At 40.9% G+C, this 20,436-nt stretch overlaps 2 protein-coding genes across 2 annotated transcripts; one reads left to right on the top strand and one right to left on the bottom strand.

Moving 5' to 3' along the window:
* The first annotated feature begins 169 nt into the window (after positions 1-169).
* On the top strand, positions 170-17,572 carry CEBPZ (CCAAT enhancer binding protein zeta). The gene is made up of 16 exons (XM_063328856.1): positions 170-322; positions 478-2,024; positions 3,083-3,314; positions 3,888-4,062; positions 4,700-4,788; positions 5,301-5,354; positions 6,052-6,154; positions 7,292-7,360; positions 9,774-9,840; positions 11,290-11,390; positions 12,898-12,958; positions 14,003-14,211; positions 15,300-15,383; positions 15,875-15,936; positions 16,023-16,104; positions 16,893-17,572. Exons 1-16 carry the CDS (start codon positions 185-187, stop codon positions 17,030-17,032), a joined length of 3,213 nt encoding a protein of 1,070 aa, XP_063184926.1. The 5' UTR covers positions 170-184; the 3' UTR covers positions 17,033-17,572.
* Positions 16,751-20,412, bottom strand: CEBPZOS (CEBPZ opposite strand). Its single transcript, XM_063328848.1, has 5 exons — positions 20,408-20,412; positions 19,012-19,538; positions 17,452-17,496; positions 17,110-17,193; positions 16,751-16,993 (listed from the first exon to the last, which is right to left on the bottom strand). The coding sequence occupies exons 1-4, from the start codon at positions 20,410-20,412 to the stop codon at positions 17,111-17,113; spliced, it is 660 nt and encodes a 219-aa protein (XP_063184918.1). The 3' UTR covers positions 16,751-16,993; position 17,110.
* Positions 20,413-20,436: the final 24 nt, after the last annotated feature.

The raw sequence follows: 20,436 nt of genomic DNA, 5'->3' as shown, positions 1-20,436 counted from the left end.
AACGGACACTGAACGCCGCTGAGGACAAGAGAAATGCCGCTGAGATTTTTCTGAGGTAATCCCTCGGTTTTCGTACACTGCCTCTTCCGGCGAGGCCCCGCGCGTGCCCTCCACCCCCCTTGCAGGACCTGCCGTCCCGCCGACCCCGGAAGCGCGTGCGCGCAGCAGCTTCCGGCGAGCAGTGATGGCGGCGCTGTGGGATTTCGGCGTGAGGAACCCGAAGGAGGCGGGTGGCGATGAGGAGGAGGATGAAGAAGAAGGAGAAGATGGAGATGCCGAAGGCTTCACGCTGGACGAGGTGCTGCGCCTCGGCGGCACCAAGGTAAGGGGGAGGGGGGGGCAGGAGGGAGCGGGAGCACGTGGCGGCCGATTTCTCCCCGGGCCGCCCCGTGTGGGGCGCGGGGTGCGGGGGGCCGTTGGGAGCGCGCGTCCCGGCGCCGGGGTCCGCCTGTAACGGCCGTACGCTGCCGCCCACAGCAAGACTACCTGATGCTGTGTGCCGTGGACGAGGCCGAGGAGATGGTGGATGGCGGCAAGAAGGACATCATCGACGACCTGAAGGCAGGGGAACTGGAGGCCTTCGTCAGCTCCCTGGGGATCGGCAAGTATGCGAAAAGTTGCCTTGTGGTGGAGGGAGAGGAGGAGGAGGAGGAGGGCGGCGGTGGCGGCAGCAAGGAGAAAGAGAAGCCCCAAAAGAAAGAAAAAAACCAGAAAGAAACTAATCCTCCTTCGCTAGAAGGGAAAAAAGAAAAAAAACTCAAGGAAAAAGCAGTCAAGGAAAAGGCAAGCGGTGTGAAAGACAGCAAGAAGAAGCAAGCTGGCAGTGATCAGGACCAACACCTTTCAGCAAAGAAAGAGAGGCTGGAAGAAGATTTTGAGTTTCATGCTAGGCAAGTGATACTGATCAAACCGGGGGGCAAATGGTATGATCTAGAATACACCAGTGAATTCTCTTCGGAGCCACAAAATCAGACGCTTCTGTCCAAGTATAAGGCCTTGGCCCAAAAGCTATACCAACATGAGACAGACTTGTATAAGAATAAGACAGATTATCAGAAGGGGGCCTCTTCAGCATGGATGAAAACCGTTGTCTCGTCGGGTACCTTGGCTGACAGAATGGCAGCGATGACCCTTCTCATTCAGGACAGTGCCGTCCACAGTCTCCAGTTTGTTGAGAACTTGGTAAACCTCATAAAGAAAAAGGGCAGCAGACATCAGAGCCACATGGCTTTGGATACTTTCAAGGAGCTTCTCATTTCAGATCTCTTACCAGACAACCGGAAATTATGGTCTTTCTCGCAGCGACCATTTAACAACATAGAGAAGATGTCGAGTGGCAATAGGGATTCTAGAGACAGACGATTGATACTGTGGTACTTTGAGCATCATCTGAAACTGCAGGTGGCAGAGTTTGTGCAAGCGTTAGAAACACTGGGTCATGATTCTCTGACGGCAACGAAATCCCGAGCGCTGGCAGTTTCCCACGAGCTTCTCTGTAACAAGCCTGAGCAGGAGAAAGTTCTGCTTGTTCAGCTGGTAAACAAACTGGGAGACCCTCAGAACAAAATCGCCACCAAAGCCTCTTATCTTTTAGAGACGTTACTTCACAAGCATCCAAATATGAAGGGAGTAGTGTGCAGTGAGGTGGAGAGGCTTTTGTACCGGACAAACATTAATGTGAAAGCTCAATATTACGCCATTTGCTTTCTAAATCAGATAGTGCTCAGTCATGAAGAAAGTGCATTGGCTAACAAGCTGATAACTTTGTACTTTTCCTTTTTTCGGAACTGCATTAAGAAAAAAGACGTTGAATCCAAAATGCTCAGTGCTCTTCTTTGTGGGGTAAACAGAGCTTACCCTTACGCTGAGACTGGTGATGAGAAAGTGAAAGAACAAATGGACACCTTGTTTAAAGTTCTGCATCTTGTGAACTTCAGTACCAGTGTCCAGGCTCTGATGTTACTGTTTCAAGTGATGGACTCTCAGCAGACTGTGTCGGATAGGTACTACGCGTCACTATACAAGTAAGTGACAGCTTTGCATTTTTTTTATATACATCTTATTTTATGAGGGAGTCACCATTAATTTAAAGTTGTAGAAACGCTTATTTTGCTTTTAAGATATTGTGAGTTTTGCGTCTCATTGGCTAAACATTTCTGATGTTTTGTACGAGCTAGAAGAAAAAGCGTGTGATTTCTTAGACTTAATGTGGGGATAAAACAAATGGTAGAGGTAGGTCCTGAGAACACAACATGTGCCTTTTATCGTTTGCACTGTTTTCTGGTGACACGTTTTAATTCCAGATACTATTTAAAACTGATAGATAACTACTTCTGAAATCACTTTTACAGGTACAGTGGTTTAGTCATGAAATAGCCTAAAATCCTGTTTTCCTTTTTTTCATATGGGGGATGGGGAAATACTATGTTAATAAATTCTGTAGAAGATTTAATTTGTATAGTTGGAAAGCCTTGTGTTATAAAAGTATCTGGTTTGGGGTTTTTTTATCCCAGATGATTGTTTAGAGTCTTTGTGGCATTCTTACAGGCTTCCGTTTAGTAGACCAAAGGGAAGTTGCTGATTTTTGAATAGGGAACTCAAGTTCTTCCAGAACGTGCAGTGTGTTTACAGGCCTTTCTGTGCCTGGCAGTCTGGAAAAAAGGTCGAATAGAAAATGAACTTCCCAACATATATGTCTGGTCTGATTGTGGGGCAAGCTAGTTGCTAACCATTTTCTTTCTATTTTTTTGAACATCTGAATAAATCAGATTAGCTTCTTACCTTGAATAGCTCGAATTTTGAAACTGTTTCCAGTTGAACTCAGTTTCTTTATATTTTCTTATGTTATCTTACTGATAGAAGTTTTTTTTTTTTTATCTTCAGTGTCTCACATATATCTAGAAATATTACACAGCTATTGACAGTTCAGGGTTGATTGTAATGGTTTTGAGTAGTGGGGAGCAAACTGTCACTGGTCTTTTTAGATGGCACTCTGAAAAATGAAGATGATTGTTGTTAATAGCAGTTATTCTCCTGTATGCATTATAATGATCAGCAATATTTTCTCCCGTGTGTCCTACAGGAAGCTTCTAGATCCTGCTTTAGCAACCTGCTCAAAGCCATCCATGTTTCTTAATCTTGTCTATAAATCTCTGAAGGCAGATGTAGTGTTACGGCGTGTGAAGGCCTTTGTGAAGAGGTTACTTCAAGTCACTTGTGGACAAATGCCACCCTTCATTTGTGGAACCCTCTACCTTCTGTCTGAGCTTCTGAAAGTAAAACCAGAATTAAGGGTCCAGTTACAGGATCATGTGGTACAAGATTATTTCTTTACCTCATTGTTTTTCTATATGAGCTAGTATCACAAGCATAAGGTTCCCTAACCTGTTTATTAGCAACCTGAGAGTTTGCTAATATGTTATGTTATGAGAGAAAACACTTGAACAATTATAACTACATTAAAAGTCTGCATGGATGAGGGTGATTTAAGCATTCTAGCGGGTCCTGTGGACTTCATTCATGGAGAGGGGATTATTTTGCGAAATGCTGTGTAAGTAAGCAGGTAAACATTCTTCACCCAAAAGCTTTGTCAAAACACGGCCCCTTTGTTTCTTCTGTCTGTGGGCTCTGAAGTATTGCTAGGCAGGACTGGATTTTGTTTGTTTCTTTCTTCAGATGGGGAGGGACTATTACGCTTGTGTGATATTAGCTGTAAAGTTCAATTTTCAGTCCTGTATTAAGGCCAAAAATCTGTACTGCGTGAACATTGGCCATCAGTTGTTTATATTTTTCTAAGTACCTTTTTAAGAACTGTATGTGCATTTTTCTAATAAATCAGAATAAAACCATAAAGGAAAAGCTGTTTGCTAATATTTTTTGTTGTTTAGGAGTCGGATGATGAAGAATGTTTTAAGGATCAAGAAGAGGCTGAAGAGGCTGAGGAAAAATTTGTGGATGCAGACAAAGAAGTAGAAGGTGAAGAGAGGAGCACAGCGGAAAATTCTGCTAAAACAAACAACTCAAATTCAACAGCCTCGTGGGTGCATCATCTGAATTTGGCAGGTAAATTAGCAAGAAAATATTCATTAAACTTTTGACATTCTGTAACAGTGGCGTGTTGATCAAGACTTGTTTTGAAATCAAGTGATTAAAACATTATTTTAGTTTTTCAAATTGAAGTTCGGTTCAAAGCAATCAGTTGGAATAATTTTTCTTTCTCTGTTAGCTCAGCAGTGGTGAAGAGACTGCACGAGTCTGCTAGTGTATTTCACTTTGTGCAGCTTATTGTGTTTGTGCCTAAGCAATAAACAGGCTTGGTTTTTTTTGCTTCCAAGTTCAGACACCTTCAGAGTGATGTAGCTGAGGTTAGGGCATGTAACTGCCGATCTGCTTGTGAAGCTTGGTAGAACAATTCGTTTAGCTTTGAACCTGCTTCTAGCTTCATTCTTTCTTGAGGACCTTTTGGGACAGAGCAGGACTTTTCAGAAGCTTCCTTGGAAGCACTTAGGAACTCACCTGTGCACCTGATCATACACTGGGGAAGGGCAGCTGACAGTAACCCTTACTTGCTACTGAATGAATCTGTGGCCTGTCCGGCTAAGAATGATGCGCAGCATTATTATCATGGTGAAATGAAAATAATACTCTCATAAAGTTGCCTGAGGAAATTTAAGTTGTTTTCCTCTCCTCCACCCCTCAGGCAGGAAGAGTGGAGCTTCCTATGATCCTATGCACCGAAGTCCTTTATACTGCGGTGCTGAAAGTACAAGCCTTTGGGAACTGAAGAAGGTAAGGCATTCTTACGTTGCCTATTACGGTGGTTTCTTAGTGTGGCCTTTGTATTGAGAGAAGAAAATTAACTTGGTTATTCTTGGAGTAGCTACCTGGGTAATGTAACAGAAAGGTTAAATGACACACTGTTCAACTTGTATACGTTACATACAATGCTGATATTCCAGAGTAGGGAATAGGAATTTTTAAGTGGAGGTTTGAAAAATAACAGTATTTTTTGGCTTTTGGGTCTTAGCTTTGTATCAATAAAGCTTTTTAATGTTGGATTAAATAAAATTTTAAGTGAGGATGTATTTAGTTAACGCAAACAAAAGATGAGAACGTGAAGTTCTTCAGTTATTCAAGGGCAGAGCACATCAGCCTCACACTACTACACGTGTCTGCACGTTATTCGGTGAGTTATAGAGTGGACTTATGACATAGTGGTATTGTCAGGAGTCTGAGATGTCCACGTGAATAATGATTGCATTTATTTTTAAAGTAGAAATAAATGATTGATGTTTTTTCAGCTTTCTGAACATTTTCATCCGTCTGTGGCCCTCTTCGCAAAAACAATTCTAGAAGTAAGTGCTTTTACTAGTCTGTAGCTTTGAAGGTTGATTTTTATGTTAATTGTCTTTTGCCATTTGAAAAAATACTTTATAAAGCTTCCTTGCGCTCTGCAGGTAACTAGAAGCTCTGCAGTACTATAACGTACACTCAAATGCAAAGCTTTTCATGGAATTAAAGTGTTTTATCTAAAGGAAGCTGCTCATGGAAGTAATTAACTTGGTAAAAATGTGGGTATTACATGATTCTTAAAGCTTTTTTCGAGTTTTGGTCTATCTTTTTATTTAAAGTGGGTTTTTTTTTGTGGGGAATCCTGCTGTTGGAACAAATTATTTCTTAATATTGTTGTGGTATCATGCCAAAAATACTCAAACCTATACAAATATATATTTAAAATATTTATTTTCATTTGAATAAATGGTATCCACATAGTACTGGGTATTAACTGCTATTAACACCGTACATTGCAAGACAGTTCATCACTGAAACAAAGTGAAGGAGGTGGTTTTAGTTAAGAAAATACTGGAATTCCAAAAAAAAGGAGAACTTACACAGAAGTGTATTAGCTGCTCAGGCTTATGTGATGAAGTATCCCCAAGTCTTTATTTTTTTAAAGTGTGGTTTAATAGTATTCTTGGACTGAGTCCTCTGTGTTTAGTTGCTGTCTTTCTAAAATGAAGACCTTAATGATTTTTCACTTTTTTACTTCAGGGAAATCACATTCAGTACTCCGGTGACCCTTTGCAGGATTTCACATTAATGAGATTCTTGGATCGGTTTGTGTACAGAAATCCCAAACTCCATAAAGGCAAAGGTACGAACTTCTTGTACATATTGGCACATGATCTGGATTATTGATGGTGAATGAACTCTTTTTCTCTCAGATTACCAAGTAACCCTTTCTGCTTGTCGAGTATTTGGCATGCATGTGGTGCAATGGTGGAGTGGGATCAGTCTTTAGGGCTGCAAGAGAGATGTCTGCAACTCAGAACCAGCTGACAATCACGTACTGCTGCCTCTCACATCCACAGTGCAGAAATTGCTAACCTAGCAGGAATAAGCATAGTGATAGGGGAATATAAAGACTGCAGAATGGTTGAGTTTGGAAGGGACCGCTGGAGGTCATTGCTCAAGCAGGGACACCTAGACCAGGCTGTCCAGATGGCTTTTGAATGTCTCCAAGAAGGGAGACTCCACAGCATCTCTGGACAACCTGTGCCAGCTCACAGTCGCCCTCACAATGAAAGAGAGTTTCCTGATGTTCAGACAGAGCCTCCTGTGTTTCAGTTTGTGCCCATCACCTCTTGCCCTGTCATGGGCACCACTGAAAAGTGCCTGGCTCTGTCGTCTTTACACTCTCCCTTCAGGTATTCATATAAATTGATGAGATCCCTCTGAGCCTCCTCCAGTCTGAACAATCACAGGCCTCTCAACCTTTCCTCACAGGAGAGATGCTCCAGTCCCTTCATCATCTTAGGGGCCCTTCGCTGGACTCTCTCCAGTATGCCACGTCTGCCTTGTACTGGAGAGCCCAGACCTGGACAAAGCACTCCAGGTGTGGTCTCAGGTGCTGAGTAGAGGGGAAGGATCATCTCACTCCACCTGCTGGCAATACTCTACCCAATGCAGGACAAGGATACTGTCAGCCTTTTTTTGCTGCAGGGGCACATTGCTTGGCTCATGGTCAACTTGGTGTCTGTCCACCAGGACACCCAGGGTCTTTTCTGTAAAGGTGCTCTCCAGCTGGGCAGCCCCAGGCATATACTGGTGCGTGGGGTTGTTCCTCCCCAGGTGCAGGACTTTGCATTTCCTCTTGTTGAACAGCATGAGGTTCTTGTTAGCCCATTTCTCCAGTCTGGATGGCAGCACGACCCACTGGTGTGTCAGCCACTTCTCAGTTTTGTATCAATGGTAATAAAGTAATTTGTTTCTGATTTATGTTCTGCTACAGAAAACACCAGCAGTGTGGTAATGCAGCCGAAGAAGAAGCAGTTTATGAAAGATCTGCAGAATCTTGCAGGTAAGCCAGCTCTTTTTCAGTTAAGAATATGACGGGTAAATAATTCTTGGCTGTTTGTTGCAGACATGTGTCACCTGCACTGTCTGTGCTATTTCTGTTAGCAATAAAAGAAAGTTCTGTCTATCGGGAGTTCAATGGTGGTGCTTGATGTTCAGGATCAGGTCTAATCTTTTTGTAAGGGTGCATGGCATCTCTACAGCTGAAACTTTGGATCCATTGAACCATTTTAAGAACAAATGACATAGAGAAAGTCAGCTACCTCAACTGTTAGCCTCTTGAGTAGGAAAACACTTTGTCTTCTGCTGTAGCACTTGGTTACACGCCAAATTTTTTTTCAGACCTTTCTTTTCTCTCTGCTTTTCCCCGCTCTGTTGTAGTAATTCCTTTTTCCTAGGCAATGCATGATGAAGATCATGCCTTCTGCTTAGCCATCCCATTAAGAAATGTAAAACAGCAAAGGGCAGAACTATTGAAAGCTGCATGCCTTGTTTCCTGTGCTGTTTTTGCTATGACCTATGTATGCTTCCTATACCTTCTCTTATGCTAAGTTACCTTTTTCCTGCATCCCTGTAAAAGGAAATACAGCCGCTGGGTGAATAGTAGATTTGCAATCTTGTATAAAAAGTTTAGAACATTATTACAACTTTGCTTGTAGCTGGCAATGTGACTGCTTGGAGGGGTGTCGGGGAAAAGGCCTTAGAATTTATGTCAGCTAATGAAGTTTCTAGTTAGGAGAGCAATCTGGTAGGGTACTAACCTCAGAGGGACATGAATTTATGAAATATTAACTAAATTTTCTGCTTACAAACATGCTATTCTTATGTCTGTCTGGCATCCTGGTTTTACAAACAGTGTTTTTTAAAGTTCTTAAAAATATCTAAAATTATATAAAAATCTTTAAAACACATGGTGATCTAGCAGTAGTTAATATGCTAGTATTGTGTAGTTAATGTTTTTATTTGTTTCCAGTTTATCATACAATCACTTTTATTCTGCTTATTTCGATTGAAAAGTTGCTTAAAATCTCAGAAAATAAATTTATGTAATTATTTAGATCACATTAAGCTCTTTGAGTAAATGATATGGATTACTCCATACAATGCCACAGCTGCAGCTATTGTTAGGATTAGAGCAAGGTATCTTTGGCACTGTTGTTTTGCCAAGAATCTTCCTGCTACTAGAAAGAGGCCGCCTTTTGTCTAATCCCACTGTTTCCTGCAGTTAAGGGCAGGATTTGGTGGTGAGACAAAGCAGTTAAAAATTCAGGGTAAACCATCAGTAAAACACGTTGTTTAAGGACAGAATAGGTGCCATCCTTTGTGGTACAATCTCTGTAACATTCCCAGGGATGTGCTTCATCTGTTGTGTTGCACAGAGGTTTTAGGTATGCAGATTAGCTGAGATACCTTTACTGATGTGTGGTGTTATGGCTATCAAAGCTTCAAGTAGGAATTTTTACCTAGAATGCATTTGAAGGTACAGTTTGTTTATCACATTCTTTAGTTTATTCTGAGTTGAAGGAGCAGACTGAGCATTTAGAACTGAATTTGAGGAATTTAAGTGTTCTACAAATGAAACATTTGATACAAAAATAGGGATATATTAATATGGATACAAAAATATGCACTTAATGCATATAGCTGGTCTCTGCTGAGGCTTACAGAACTGAGATTGCTAATCTTCTGGTACCTTCTACTATTCATTTGAAGAGTCCTTCTGGGAGCATGCTGATCTGGCTTCAGAAACTTGGACCTTGTCGCTTAAGAAATATTATAATCTGTGCCCACTGAGATAATCAGTAGCTCTTTCTCCTTTGGTTTACTTCTGACGTGGAGGAGGGAAGGGGAATGTATGAGGGTAAAAAGCTTCTCCACAGGGAACTTGATCAATCCCCTAGTTGATCTGCTGTTGCAGTGTCATATTTTGCCTCAGTTCCTCAAAAATGGAGGCAGGGTGAGGCTCAGTCCCTTCTTTGACATGCTGAGCTGGTGTGTGGTCCTGCCTTGCAGCTGCTGACGAGCTTTTCTACTGCCAGGAGTGCTGGGCAGAAGTGGTTCCAGTGTTTCAGTGCATGACAGAGTGTTTATCTCATTTCCTACTTCGCCTCCCCCTCCTTTTTTAAAAATGCATTCCTGCTTTAGGTGCTTGCAAAACCTCCCTTGCTGATACATAAATTAAAACCTTGTTAGGGCTTTGCCTCTTGAGTTTTTCCATGGGGTCTGCTCACATCTATCAGCTTCAGTATATACAGTGCGAATGGTTACTTTGAAGAGGTTTTGAGATGAGCTCCGCTTTATTCAACGGATGGTACTGGGTATCTGCGTACTTCTGTCTGTGCGTGTTGTTTAACCTTTTAAAAGAATAGCAACCACTTTGACTTGAGGTAAAATCAGTTCTTTTTTTATATTTGCAGTCAACAGTAAGGAATTCCGTGCCAAAGATGAAAGCAAAATCCCAGTGGATGAAGTGTTTTTTCACAGGTAATAAAATACTTGTGAATATTCATCTTAAGTGTTGTTTTCTAATGCAATGCCATCAAACCCCATTACATCTCATAAGTATTCTCTGGTATTCCAAGTGTTTGCAAAATTTGATTAATTTGAGTGACTTGTGATGATAGTATTTTCCTTAGAACATTTCAACATTTGTTGAGTAATTTCAACATTTGTCAAAAGTACTTAGGAAAGAATATCATTTATCAACAAAGGCAATCGGTGCTTGTAGTCTACAATCAAGTAAGCTGACGTTGTAATAAAGAAGCCTTAAACAGTGGGTAATGATGAATGTCTTGTGGGTTGTAATTCTTATGCATTAGAGGTATTTAAAAGAAATCTGGAATATACCTTGCTTATGTTATTAGCATCGAATCTCACTAGAATGGAGCAATGCAAAAAATTTCAGAGGAACTAGTTTTCTGTGTATTTCTGGTTTTATTATTCATAGTTCTTTCCGTGTAGTTGGCTTTCCTTTCAGATTATGATATAAAAATGCAGCTATATTACTAAAATTGAAGTGATGTCCATTTGGTAAAGATTTGTTCTTATTAGATCAAAATACTGGTTACCTGTGAGTGTCGTCTTAGGAAATCCATGTTTGAATTCACTTCATTTACTTTGTTTAATTCATTTTGGTTTTTTTTGTTTAATATATTCATTGTTGTAGGGGCTTTTAAAATTTTTTGAACTATCAGGTTAATGGAATTTACTAATTTTAGTTATTTGATATTGTAATATTGAAGAATATAATATTGATTAATAAATAACTAATCTAGTGGTATTAATTTTGAGATTAAAGAAAAGCAGCGTAAAAGCATGCCTCTGAAAAGTGAACAGTATGGTTACATTAAGCGCGACTGAAACTGAGATTACACATTTAAAGTCTTCCATACCAGGTGCTGTACTCTTTTGCTCTTCTATATGATCATATTTGCTTTCTGTGTTTGGTGGTTCTTTAATATGAAATGGAGAGAAAGTTGTTTAGAATGACTGGCAGAAGGTAAAACTAAGCACACACAAGAAGAGGGCTACAGGAAAACTTAACAGAAATTAATGAGTGAATCTCTTTTATGTGTTTTTTCCCCCAATTAGATTCAAGTTGAACTTGATCCTTTCTTCCTTGTCAGTATAACGCAGATGTTTGCGTTTTTCTTGTGCCTATTTATAAATTCACTATGTTCAAAATAATTTCTGGCACCTTTGGCTGTGAAATTTCTTTGTTTTAAATCTGACAGTAGTGGCTTACTCTTTGAAGAAACAAAGAAAATATAAATCGCTGATTTGAGATGTGTTTGAAACCATTATGTACAATTTTCAACTGGCAACATACATGTGAAACAATCTGCAGGTTGTTTTTTTTTTTTTAAAAAAAAAAAACTTGTCATAAAGATCATCACCTGTAATTTTGTGTCTGAGAGCAATACATTTTTTCAGATTCTATTCAAAGTTCGATAAGAGGAGAGAGAAACAAAAGCGTCAGGATGATGAAGAAAGTGTGGAAGATGTAGATGATGACGAATTTGAAAGAGCCTTGGGTAAGGTTGTATTTTTCCTTGCAGTAACTATCCTAGTATTTCCTGCTTTTGCAAATTATTAATTTATCCTTTGTACAGTTTATGTTGTATAAAAGAAACGAAGGAATATGGAAGCGGAAGGAAACTGGCTTTCCAATTCCCGTTCTGTGCTACTACAGCCAGCAGTTCATACTGTCCCTCACATAAGCCAACTGAATGACCATCTTGTAAGAGGTCTCGCTCTCACTACTCCAGTAGCATTCAGCTTCTTCAAATGGTTGGAAGGGGTCTAATTTTGAACATAAGCTCATGAGTGGGGCTTCATGCCTTTTTGTCCTATTCCTAATGTAGTCTGAGAGTTAAATAACTTTTTACAACAGCACGTAACATTTGCTTCTATCCTTTCTTTACTGCTTGGCCTTTTTCAATCTTCCTTGCAGTTTCTGTCATCGTTCCTAACATCTTTCCTGAGGTTATTTGTTCAGTTAGGTCCTTGGCAGACTTCTGCAGTAGTCTTAGCTCTTCCTGTAGCATGTACTTTGTTTGCTTTGGAAGTAGTGTATGATTTGTTCCAGAATCTGAATTTGTTAGTGTATCATAAAATGTCCATTGTTTTATGATTTCATATTTTACTTATATATACATACACATTATATATGTGTGTATTGTATATGTTATTTGGAAAAAAAAAAAAAGTCCAGCTAGCTCTCCACAACTGTTTTGTACAATATTTTGAGAATTCTGAACTCCCACAGTAGGATTCTTCCTTAGTGACACAGTTAGTATTGTCTTAGTTAACGACAAGAATCTGTTACTAATTGTGTTTGTTGTTTTATTGTTAGTATCTCTAATAAGTTACATCTCTGAGAATTTGCTGCATAAATTCAGAAGCATAAATTAAGGATCTTCTAATGTTAGCTTTTATTCTTTGAAACAGAACAGCTGTAATTTTTCAGATTTTGTTTTTCCCTGCTATTTTATATAGCAATTAATTTCTAAGTGAGTCCGATGATAGGAACTTTCACCCTCTAGTCTGCTTGCTTTTCTGTCAAAAATTACAGTGAATACTTCTAATCAGAAATTTAACATACAGATTAGCTGGCAGGACACTTGCTTGGGGTACCTTAATTAACCCCTTATTTTGTCTGACTTGGAGCAAGTGTTTGAGACTTGTGATATCCCACCTGCCCACTAAGTTTGAATCACTGGGTAATTGTGTCCATTTCTGTCTGCCTGCTTCCCACATCATGTAGTTCTGGCCAGAAATTAAATCCTGGATAAAAGAAAACTTTCATTATTTTTCAAAGAAAAATATTTTTTCAGAAATAGTCCAGTTAACTTTATGTAACTATTTTGTGGGGTATTTTTCTATAGGAGTATGAACCTTTTGGTGTCAGGGCCCTTTGTTACTGATGCAGATCATATAAACTGTTCAGGAAATGATACCTAAAAATAATGTATTTTGCAATGACTTTATATTTCTTTATTTGATTTTGTTTTGGAGTAATAAACGATTTTGTCTCGCTAGATACATTTGAAGCTGCTGATAATGCCATTGATGTCAGCCAGGATGACCTTGATTTTGCTGGGTAAGATTTTAAATTGGTTCTTTCATCTCTTGTTTTCATACCTATATAGAGTTTTACTCTGCAAAATTGGATAGACCTTTTTCAGAAAGAATATCACTTTGCAAAAAAGGCAGTAGCAGTTGAATGGTGGGTAATGCTGCTTTTCTTCATGTTGCATAATGGAGCATCGTGACCCTGTGGTGCTTACAGTCTGCTGGCCTGACACGTGAGACCCATAGTATTTTATTTATACAATGCAGTGACTTAAGTAAGCAAGGTAAAATCTTACTTGTTTTTCATTGTCTCAGGTTTCTGTTTGAGAATTACCAAGTACAAAAGTAAGCAGAACGAGGCATAATGGTACTGCTGCTGTAAGGACTGGTTGTAACTGGACCTCACGCAGTAAATAAACTTTGTGTAATCCAGAATCGCAGAGCTCAGTTCCCAGGAAGTCAGCGGTTTCATTAAGTAGCCTCTTTTTTACTGAAAGTACCTGCAATACAGCTTTCGAATTGGCAGAGAAAGTTTTTTCTTGAGGTGAAAGGAGAACTAAAGCTTAAACTTACAGTGAAACCTGAACATTTTTGTGATCCAGACTGCTGTAAGTAAAAAAAACAGTAAAGAGGAGACAAAAAAACAAGTAACCGTCTAGTACATGAAGAACCATGTTTCCTTTCTGAAGGAAAAAAGGATTCTTATTTCTTCATTTAGTAGAGTTGCTAGAGATACCAGCAGTTTGTGTGTTTCACATAAAAGACTTTTTGAAAAGGAGAAAACGCACGTAGGACATAAAATACTGAAGCTGACATTTCTGTTAATTTCGGAATATGATTCTCTCCAGAACTTCTGAAAGTGGTTGACTCTTATAATACAGATCCATATGCTGATGTTGAAAACATATCTGAGTTTCTTAGGTCTCAGCCTATATTTACAGTATTTTGCAATGATGTTGAACTTCTCTAACATAGTGTAGATAACTGTAGATAACATAGGTAGATAAATGTTATCTGGATGCAAACAGTATTTCGCCAGATGAAGTGCTAAGTTTATTACGTATTTTTTTAGTAATATAAAGAAGCAAACGAAAGGTGGTAAGAAAGGCCAAAGAAGCGAGGAATCCAGTGCTGACTGGGAGGATTCTGATGACGAAGATGAATTCAGTGATCTGGATGATGAGGAAGTCTCCTTAGGAAGTATGGAGGAAGACTTTGGAGAGGATATGGATGAAGAAGGAGGTGTATTTATGGATGTGTCTGATGATGATAACAGCTTAGGTAAAGTACCATTTATTATCAAAAAAACGAGAAGAAAAAGCTTTAAAAATAGGTTGTCTAATATGTAATTACATATATAAATGCAGATTTAGTTACCTAGGTGGGAGTTTTAGCTTTTAAGTAAAGAAGTGACAACAAGTCTTTCTCTGGACGATGAAGTCTTAAGAGAAACGTTTCCTGGCACAGTCTCCTAGGTGCAAGTGCAAATTAGGCACCTGGGCATAAAAAGTTGCCAACAAGACATGTTTCTTTCATTCCAAAATCATTGGCAGTAAAAAAAAAAGTAGCTTTATACACAAATAACTATGTATAAATAACTGTATTTGTGTATTACACACAAATAACTGCCTATTTCAGTAGGCAGAAATATGAAAATGTCTCAAAGAGAAAAATAAGAAAAAAGTTCTGGTACTTGGTAATTTTTTATTTCTTTAGTCCTAGTTAATGGTGATTTTGCTAGATGAGGTAACTTATTTAAATTGCTGTCTCATAAGTAACAGCTTACTCTTCTAATACACCTGTGCACCCAAATTTTTATTACCACTGTAATAATAACTGATTGTTGCAACTGAATGGCTTTATCTTTTCAACTGAAAAGTACAGTTTACGCAGTATATACTTTATGTGTCTGGAAAAGCACAGATTAGTGGAGTATTTCAACTAATAACTTCAGGTCACAGAAAGGTGATCGAGTGGGGAGGAGATAAACTACCTCATACAGCTGTTAACATGTTAATCTTTCATGAGGTTATTATTTCACCAAATTTACCAAGCAGACATTCAAGGTTTACAGAACACCTGCCTTTAGCCTTGATGTTTTATGTGTCTTAGTATCACGTTTCATTCTTTTTTGGTGCTGTGGAAAAAAATTATAAAGAATGGCACACCACTGACCCATTTTTAATTGCCTAGGTTGAAGAAATCCCAGATTTGGTTGCATGCACTGTGTTTTAAACTTTTTTAAAGTAAAGACTTGGACATTTATGACAAATATGCCTAAAAAGAAATTTTATTCTCTGCTGTGCTTTAAGTACATGTACATGGTGTGAGAATTAGGGATTGATGTATCGTTTTTCTTTTCCTGTTAGACCCAAACAACGACAAGCAATTGAACTCTGCCAGTAAAAAGGGGAAGAGAAAGAAAGATATGAATTTTGCGGGATCGCTTGAAGGTAAGGAAACACTGCCATGATTTCCATTTGAGAAGGCTTAATACAAATACAGAATCTGGAAAACTTTATTATCAGAGGGTTTTAATACAGTGGATTATCTACACTTTTGGATCTGGGTTCAGATTTGAATAAACCATAAATGAAAAGGAGTTGGCCTTACCCTTGTCCTCCAGAGGGGGTGGCAATACACTGAAGAAGGACTGGGAATCAAGGGAGGAACTTTTGAAGGAAGGAATGAATTGTACTGGCAGTTTGCGCATCTGATACTAACATGTGATGCACAGATTTGTGCTATTTAGTTCTTGGTTGAAAACTTTTTTCATTTTTTTGGGGGGGGGGAGGGGGAGGTGGAGAATAAAGGTTTCTAATACAGCTATTTTAGATGCTCTTGTTAAATAAATTTAAAAAACTAAAACATGGTAACACTTTGGTTTAGTGTCTTTGTGAACTTGAAAATTCTGTCTTGTAAAAACAACACCTTTTGTTTGAAGGATCCAACCGAGGAAAGAAGAGAAAACGGAATGATGCTGGTATACTGGCATCTGCAGAAGAGGTAAGTTTGATCAGTGCTTAGCAAAAAGCGATCAAGCATTTTACTTGTTTCTTTCTAATAAAATACTAAAATTTTTCTCTTTAAAGTTTGGCTATCTGCTGGATGAAAATGCTGGGTCAAAGTTTGACAATATCGGACTGAATGCCATGGCCAACAGAGATAATGCAAGTAAGTACACGCTACAAAAAGCAGATAGTTGTAAGGCCATTTGCTTCTTTCTCTTCAGATTCTGTACTTAAAAAGATGTACCTGTAACCGAAATACAACATGGTCAGAGATGCCACAGTAGGGACAGTAGCTCAACGTTAGTAAGACATGACTTCATTTTCTTCAGTTACAAGAGATCCCCAGTGCTAATATGGCTTCAGGAAAATGGAAGAGGCTCTCACATGGCCTTATTTACAGTGTGAACGGGCAGCATGCTGTTTGTCAAGCGTTCACGTGAATTTTGCTCTGATAAAGAGTGACCTGGATCCTTGTGAAGGGAAGACATAAGGCATGGCTTTATCTACCTTTATCTACCTACCAGAGTATTTCCTTACAGTATCGGTGATGCAAAAGTAGTTCCCCAAGAATAATTGTAATGAATTAAATGTGTATTTACTGATTGAATAATCAGTCCTCTGTAGAGCTTTAACGAGTCTTGCTGGTGTCACCTGAAAAATGTTAACAGCACTCAAACACTGCACTCCTAACCCAAGCGTGTCTAGCATTAGTAAAATAAAAAGCAGTGGCAAGAGCGGTCTTAAACCCTGAGATTCTGAGATGGTAGGGTATGTTTTGTGAAATGAAAAAACCAAAACCTTCTCTGGTGTCAAAACCAAACCGGCAGCTTGCACTTTATTAACATTTATAAATACAGTAGCCAAGTTTTAACTTTTACATCATTCATCTGTATTCCACATCACGGTCAGAGGTATCCATTGGCTCCTTATTTCTCACCTTTCCTCTTACAGATGCCAAACAGATCCAGTGGGAAATAGAGCGTGACAAGTGGCTTCACAATAGGGATGTGAAAAGCATCATCAAAAAGAAGAAACAGTTCAGGCACAGAGGGCTGAAAAACAAGTACAAAGGCAAGAAATCAAAAAGATGAACTGGACATTTTAACGTGGACGCTTTTAAAATAATTATTCTAAAATATTTTTTTAATTAATCATAGATCTTTCTTACTTTAATTTTTGCTGCTTAACCATGTCATTTGGTCATTCTCCCTTATGCCGTGAATTCCAGACCACTCATTGGATTTGTAATACACTGAAAAATAGGAAAATCCATGTCGGCTGTTAAGTTAGGCATGTCTGAAGGTGAGCTACTTTGTGACTAGTTTTGTTGGATGTATAGTCCCGAGGACTCCATCCAACAGTCTGACACTCCAGCCGCACTTATACTTAACAATAAACACTTCTGCAATGTCTCCTGGGGTAAGTTTTAAGCAATAATAAAATCGGTTTTATACATAAGATGCAACTGAAGCTTCAGCCGTCCTTCTGAAGCCAACAATGACAAACCTACCTTCCAGAATTGATGGAAACTTCTTCTGCATTGTGTGTCTGAAGTCTGAGAAGAAAGATAAATCAGTTACTTTACCCAGCGTATTTTAAGACAAATAATTAAATGTACTATTTTTCTATAACGATTAGTTTTACCTAAGTTTGTCTGAGCTCCTTAGTTACAGCCACTATTAAATAATGTGATCTGAATTTACTTTTTTTTCAAGAATTGTATCACAGACTGTATTCAGGTTACTCATATGTGCAGCCCTGTCATCACAGTGTTTTCTGAGCTTCCTCCCAATTGTGATAACCAAAAGCAAGCTACAGATTCACAGGATGCTGAATGCTTCTCAGGTGGACATGCAAGTGAAAATTTCCTTGTTTCCTTATGCAGCTTTAGGTGTTCACCAAATCCTTCTGTCAACCCAGTAGAAAAATCGTGTAATGATAGCTTTACGCTATTTTAATTATTTACAGCAGCTCACAGAAGGATCTTATCAATGCTAGTACTAGCACAAACAAAGTGGCAAAAGCCTCATTCTGGGCGCACTGAACTGTTAGATGAGCTCACTGAACCTTACAGAACTACAGGAACTAATCTTCTGCACTACACAGAAGAACAAGGACCTAGAACTGAAAAGGTAGAAATGAGAAACCATGAATGCCCAGCATTAAGTTACCAAGACAAGCCAATACATCCATTCTCCACACTTTGGTTATTTATTTTTTTAAATAAAAATGCAAAGAGAAAGATAGCTTAAGTGTAACAGCCTGCCTGCACCTGAATCTGGGAAAACAGATGCAAACTGATGTAGTGGAAGTGAAATTCAGCTTGCACTGGCTGTGAGACCGCACAACTGCTGAAATGGGTGGGCTCGTGCCCTCCCAGCCCCAGCAGTGGCTGCCTTTTGTCTTGCACTGACCCTGCGGGTAGCAGGACCCACGGCCTTGTCCTGGAGGGACACAGGCCTGTCCAACTAGCGCTGCACCCTGAATGGAAAATAAGGCGCTGCTGTGCACAGCACATCTCCTTGCAGCAACTGAGTTGGCGCTTGGCATGTTTCTTGTGTTAACCTAGGCACTGAGTCCTAAGAGGGACCGAAGCCACGTCACCTCTAAGACGATGCTGGCTGCCGCCTCCACTTGCCAGCCGCCTCTGTCAAACCACAGAGCCCGCCAGACCCAGGGAGGGCCACGACCACCAGACGCCTGAAGCGGTATTGATCAATTCCCGCCTCCTTTGCAACCGGCCTCTCCTTTTTAAGTCGCCGTTTGAGCCGACGCTGTAACTACCGAAACGCCCAAGATTCAGCTTTGTTCCTGGCGGTCACGTGCTGCCTTTCGAACGCTTCCTCACGGTTTTGATTTCGCAAAACTAAAATAGCGGTTTTTCTTTTAGCAGCTGTCCTCCAGATGCACCTACGCTAATACAACCCCAGCTACTGACCCTAACGCGCCCGCCTACGCGGCGTGAGGGGCTGCGGGCACCTGAGGCAGCCCCCGGCGCGGAGGCGCTTCCCGCCCGTCACTGCGGCGCTGGTTGCCGCCCCCTCCCCAGGCCGCCCCCGCCGCGCCGCACCTTGGCTGCGGTCCATGGCACGGTAGAGCAGGAGGGCGCCGAGCAGCCCCGCCGCCTCCAGCAGCAGCAGCCCCCTCACCACGCGCCGCGCCATCGCCGCCGCCGGGGCACGGCGCCCTTCCGTTACCGCCGGTAACGGCCGCGCATGCGCGGTGCCCCCGCGCCGCCAGCCCGTTTGCGCACCTTCTCCGCACGGGGTGGGCAGCGCATGCGCGCTTCTTCCGCTCGCGTCCGCACAGGCCCGTAACGGTCGACCCAGCACCGATCTCGGGGTCGTGGGATCCCGCTGAGGCGCTAAGCTGCGGTCCGGGTCTGTGGAGGGCGGCAGAGAGGAGGCGGAGGCGCGTCTCGTCTGCGCGGGCAGGCCCAGGCGGGTCCGTTGCTCAGCACAGCGATGGCGTTGGGTGCAGGTGGCCGTCCTTGGCTGCTGCGGCTCGCCCTCGGCGGCCCACGGTGGCTGCCCGCAGCAGGTCCGACTCGCCACCGCCTTTCCCTGCTGCCCGGGGGAACCCACTCTCCTCGCCTCGCTGTTTCAGCTGTGAGCTGGCAGCCTGTGTGCCCACCACGGCTAAGAGGCCGGGCCAGGCCTTGCAGCCCCACGTTGAAAGTCTTGAGTGGGTGCCCCCTGTCAGGCAAGGGAGCAGGCCTGCCTTCAGCACGGCTCTCCTGCCGCCTCGGCTGGTGGGAGAGCACCCCTGCACCTCCGGGGAGCCAGCACCGCTCGCTCTGGGTTTCCTGCTAGGGGAGAACACTGCTAGATACATAAGGCTCACAGCTGTTAACAAGGGGTCATAGTTCTGTCATGGGGATGTTGGGAAAAAAAAGCGCCATGTGAGAGCTCAGTATTTAATTGTCTTTTCAACATGAAAAAGGACTTTACAGACCAGCTCCCACAGAGGGTATTTAGAATCTAAAGTGGCAGCATCCTTTCCCTCTCAGTATTCTTTCTGTTCTGTGGTTTTGATTTCATTATTTTCTATTATTCACTACCTATTTCTCTTAACTCATAGTATAGGGCTGACTTTATTGCCAAAATAAAACCTCTTGAGATTTTCCTTATTACGGGCTTTCTTTTCTTTGTGAGATGCTTTTTTTCCTATTAATGTTACATAAGATCAGATAAAATATTTAACTGCTCTTTTGTACAGGGTGATTGATTTTCCAATTTTGTTTTCCTGGTGGCTGAGCTTGCAAAGTATTACTTGCTCTCAGTGGGATTTGTTATTCAGGTAGTTCCTGCTCTGTAGATTGTAAGTGGACAGAATCAACCCAGCTTCCATTTCCAGAAAGGTGGGAAGGGAGGAGAGAAAGAAACATATCAAATTCGGGGGAGGGCAGAAGTAATGCCGAGGATTTCTACTCCACCTTTTAAAAATGTCTATTTAAAGGCACTTACTGCATTAGACTAACAGTTTCACACCCCAA

Source organism: Chroicocephalus ridibundus, chromosome 3, assembly GCF_963924245.1.
Source record: "Chroicocephalus ridibundus chromosome 3, bChrRid1.1, whole genome shotgun sequence".
Classification (NCBI taxonomy): domain Eukaryota; kingdom Metazoa; phylum Chordata; class Aves; order Charadriiformes; family Laridae; genus Chroicocephalus; species Chroicocephalus ridibundus.
This window is presented reverse-complemented; position numbering and strand designations above follow the sequence as displayed.

What these genes read in the sequence shown, in the direction of transcription:
- CEBPZ (XM_063328856.1), top strand. Translation starts at nt 185, where the DNA reads ATGGCGGCGCTGTGGGATTTCGGCGTGAGGAACCCGAAGGAGGCGGGT. An exon ending in TCCAGTTACAGGATCATGTG is followed by an intron (nt 3,315 to 3,887) that starts GTACAAGATTAT and finishes TTTGTTGTTTAG; the next exon opens with GAGTCGGATGATGAAGAATG. An exon ending in GCCTTTGGGAACTGAAGAAG is followed by an intron (nt 4,789 to 5,300) that starts GTAAGGCATTCT and finishes ATGTTTTTTCAG; the next exon opens with CTTTCTGAACATTTTCATCC.
- CEBPZOS (XM_063328848.1), bottom strand. An exon ending in TGCCATGGACCGCAGCCAAG is followed by an intron (nt 17,497 to 19,011) that starts GTGCGGCGCGGC and finishes CTTTCTTCTCAG; the next exon opens with ACTTCAGACACACAATGCAG. An exon ending in GTTTCCATCAATTCTGGAAG is followed by an intron (nt 17,194 to 17,451) that starts GTAGGTTTGTCA and finishes CCTATTTTTCAG; the next exon opens with TGTATTACAAATCCAATGAG.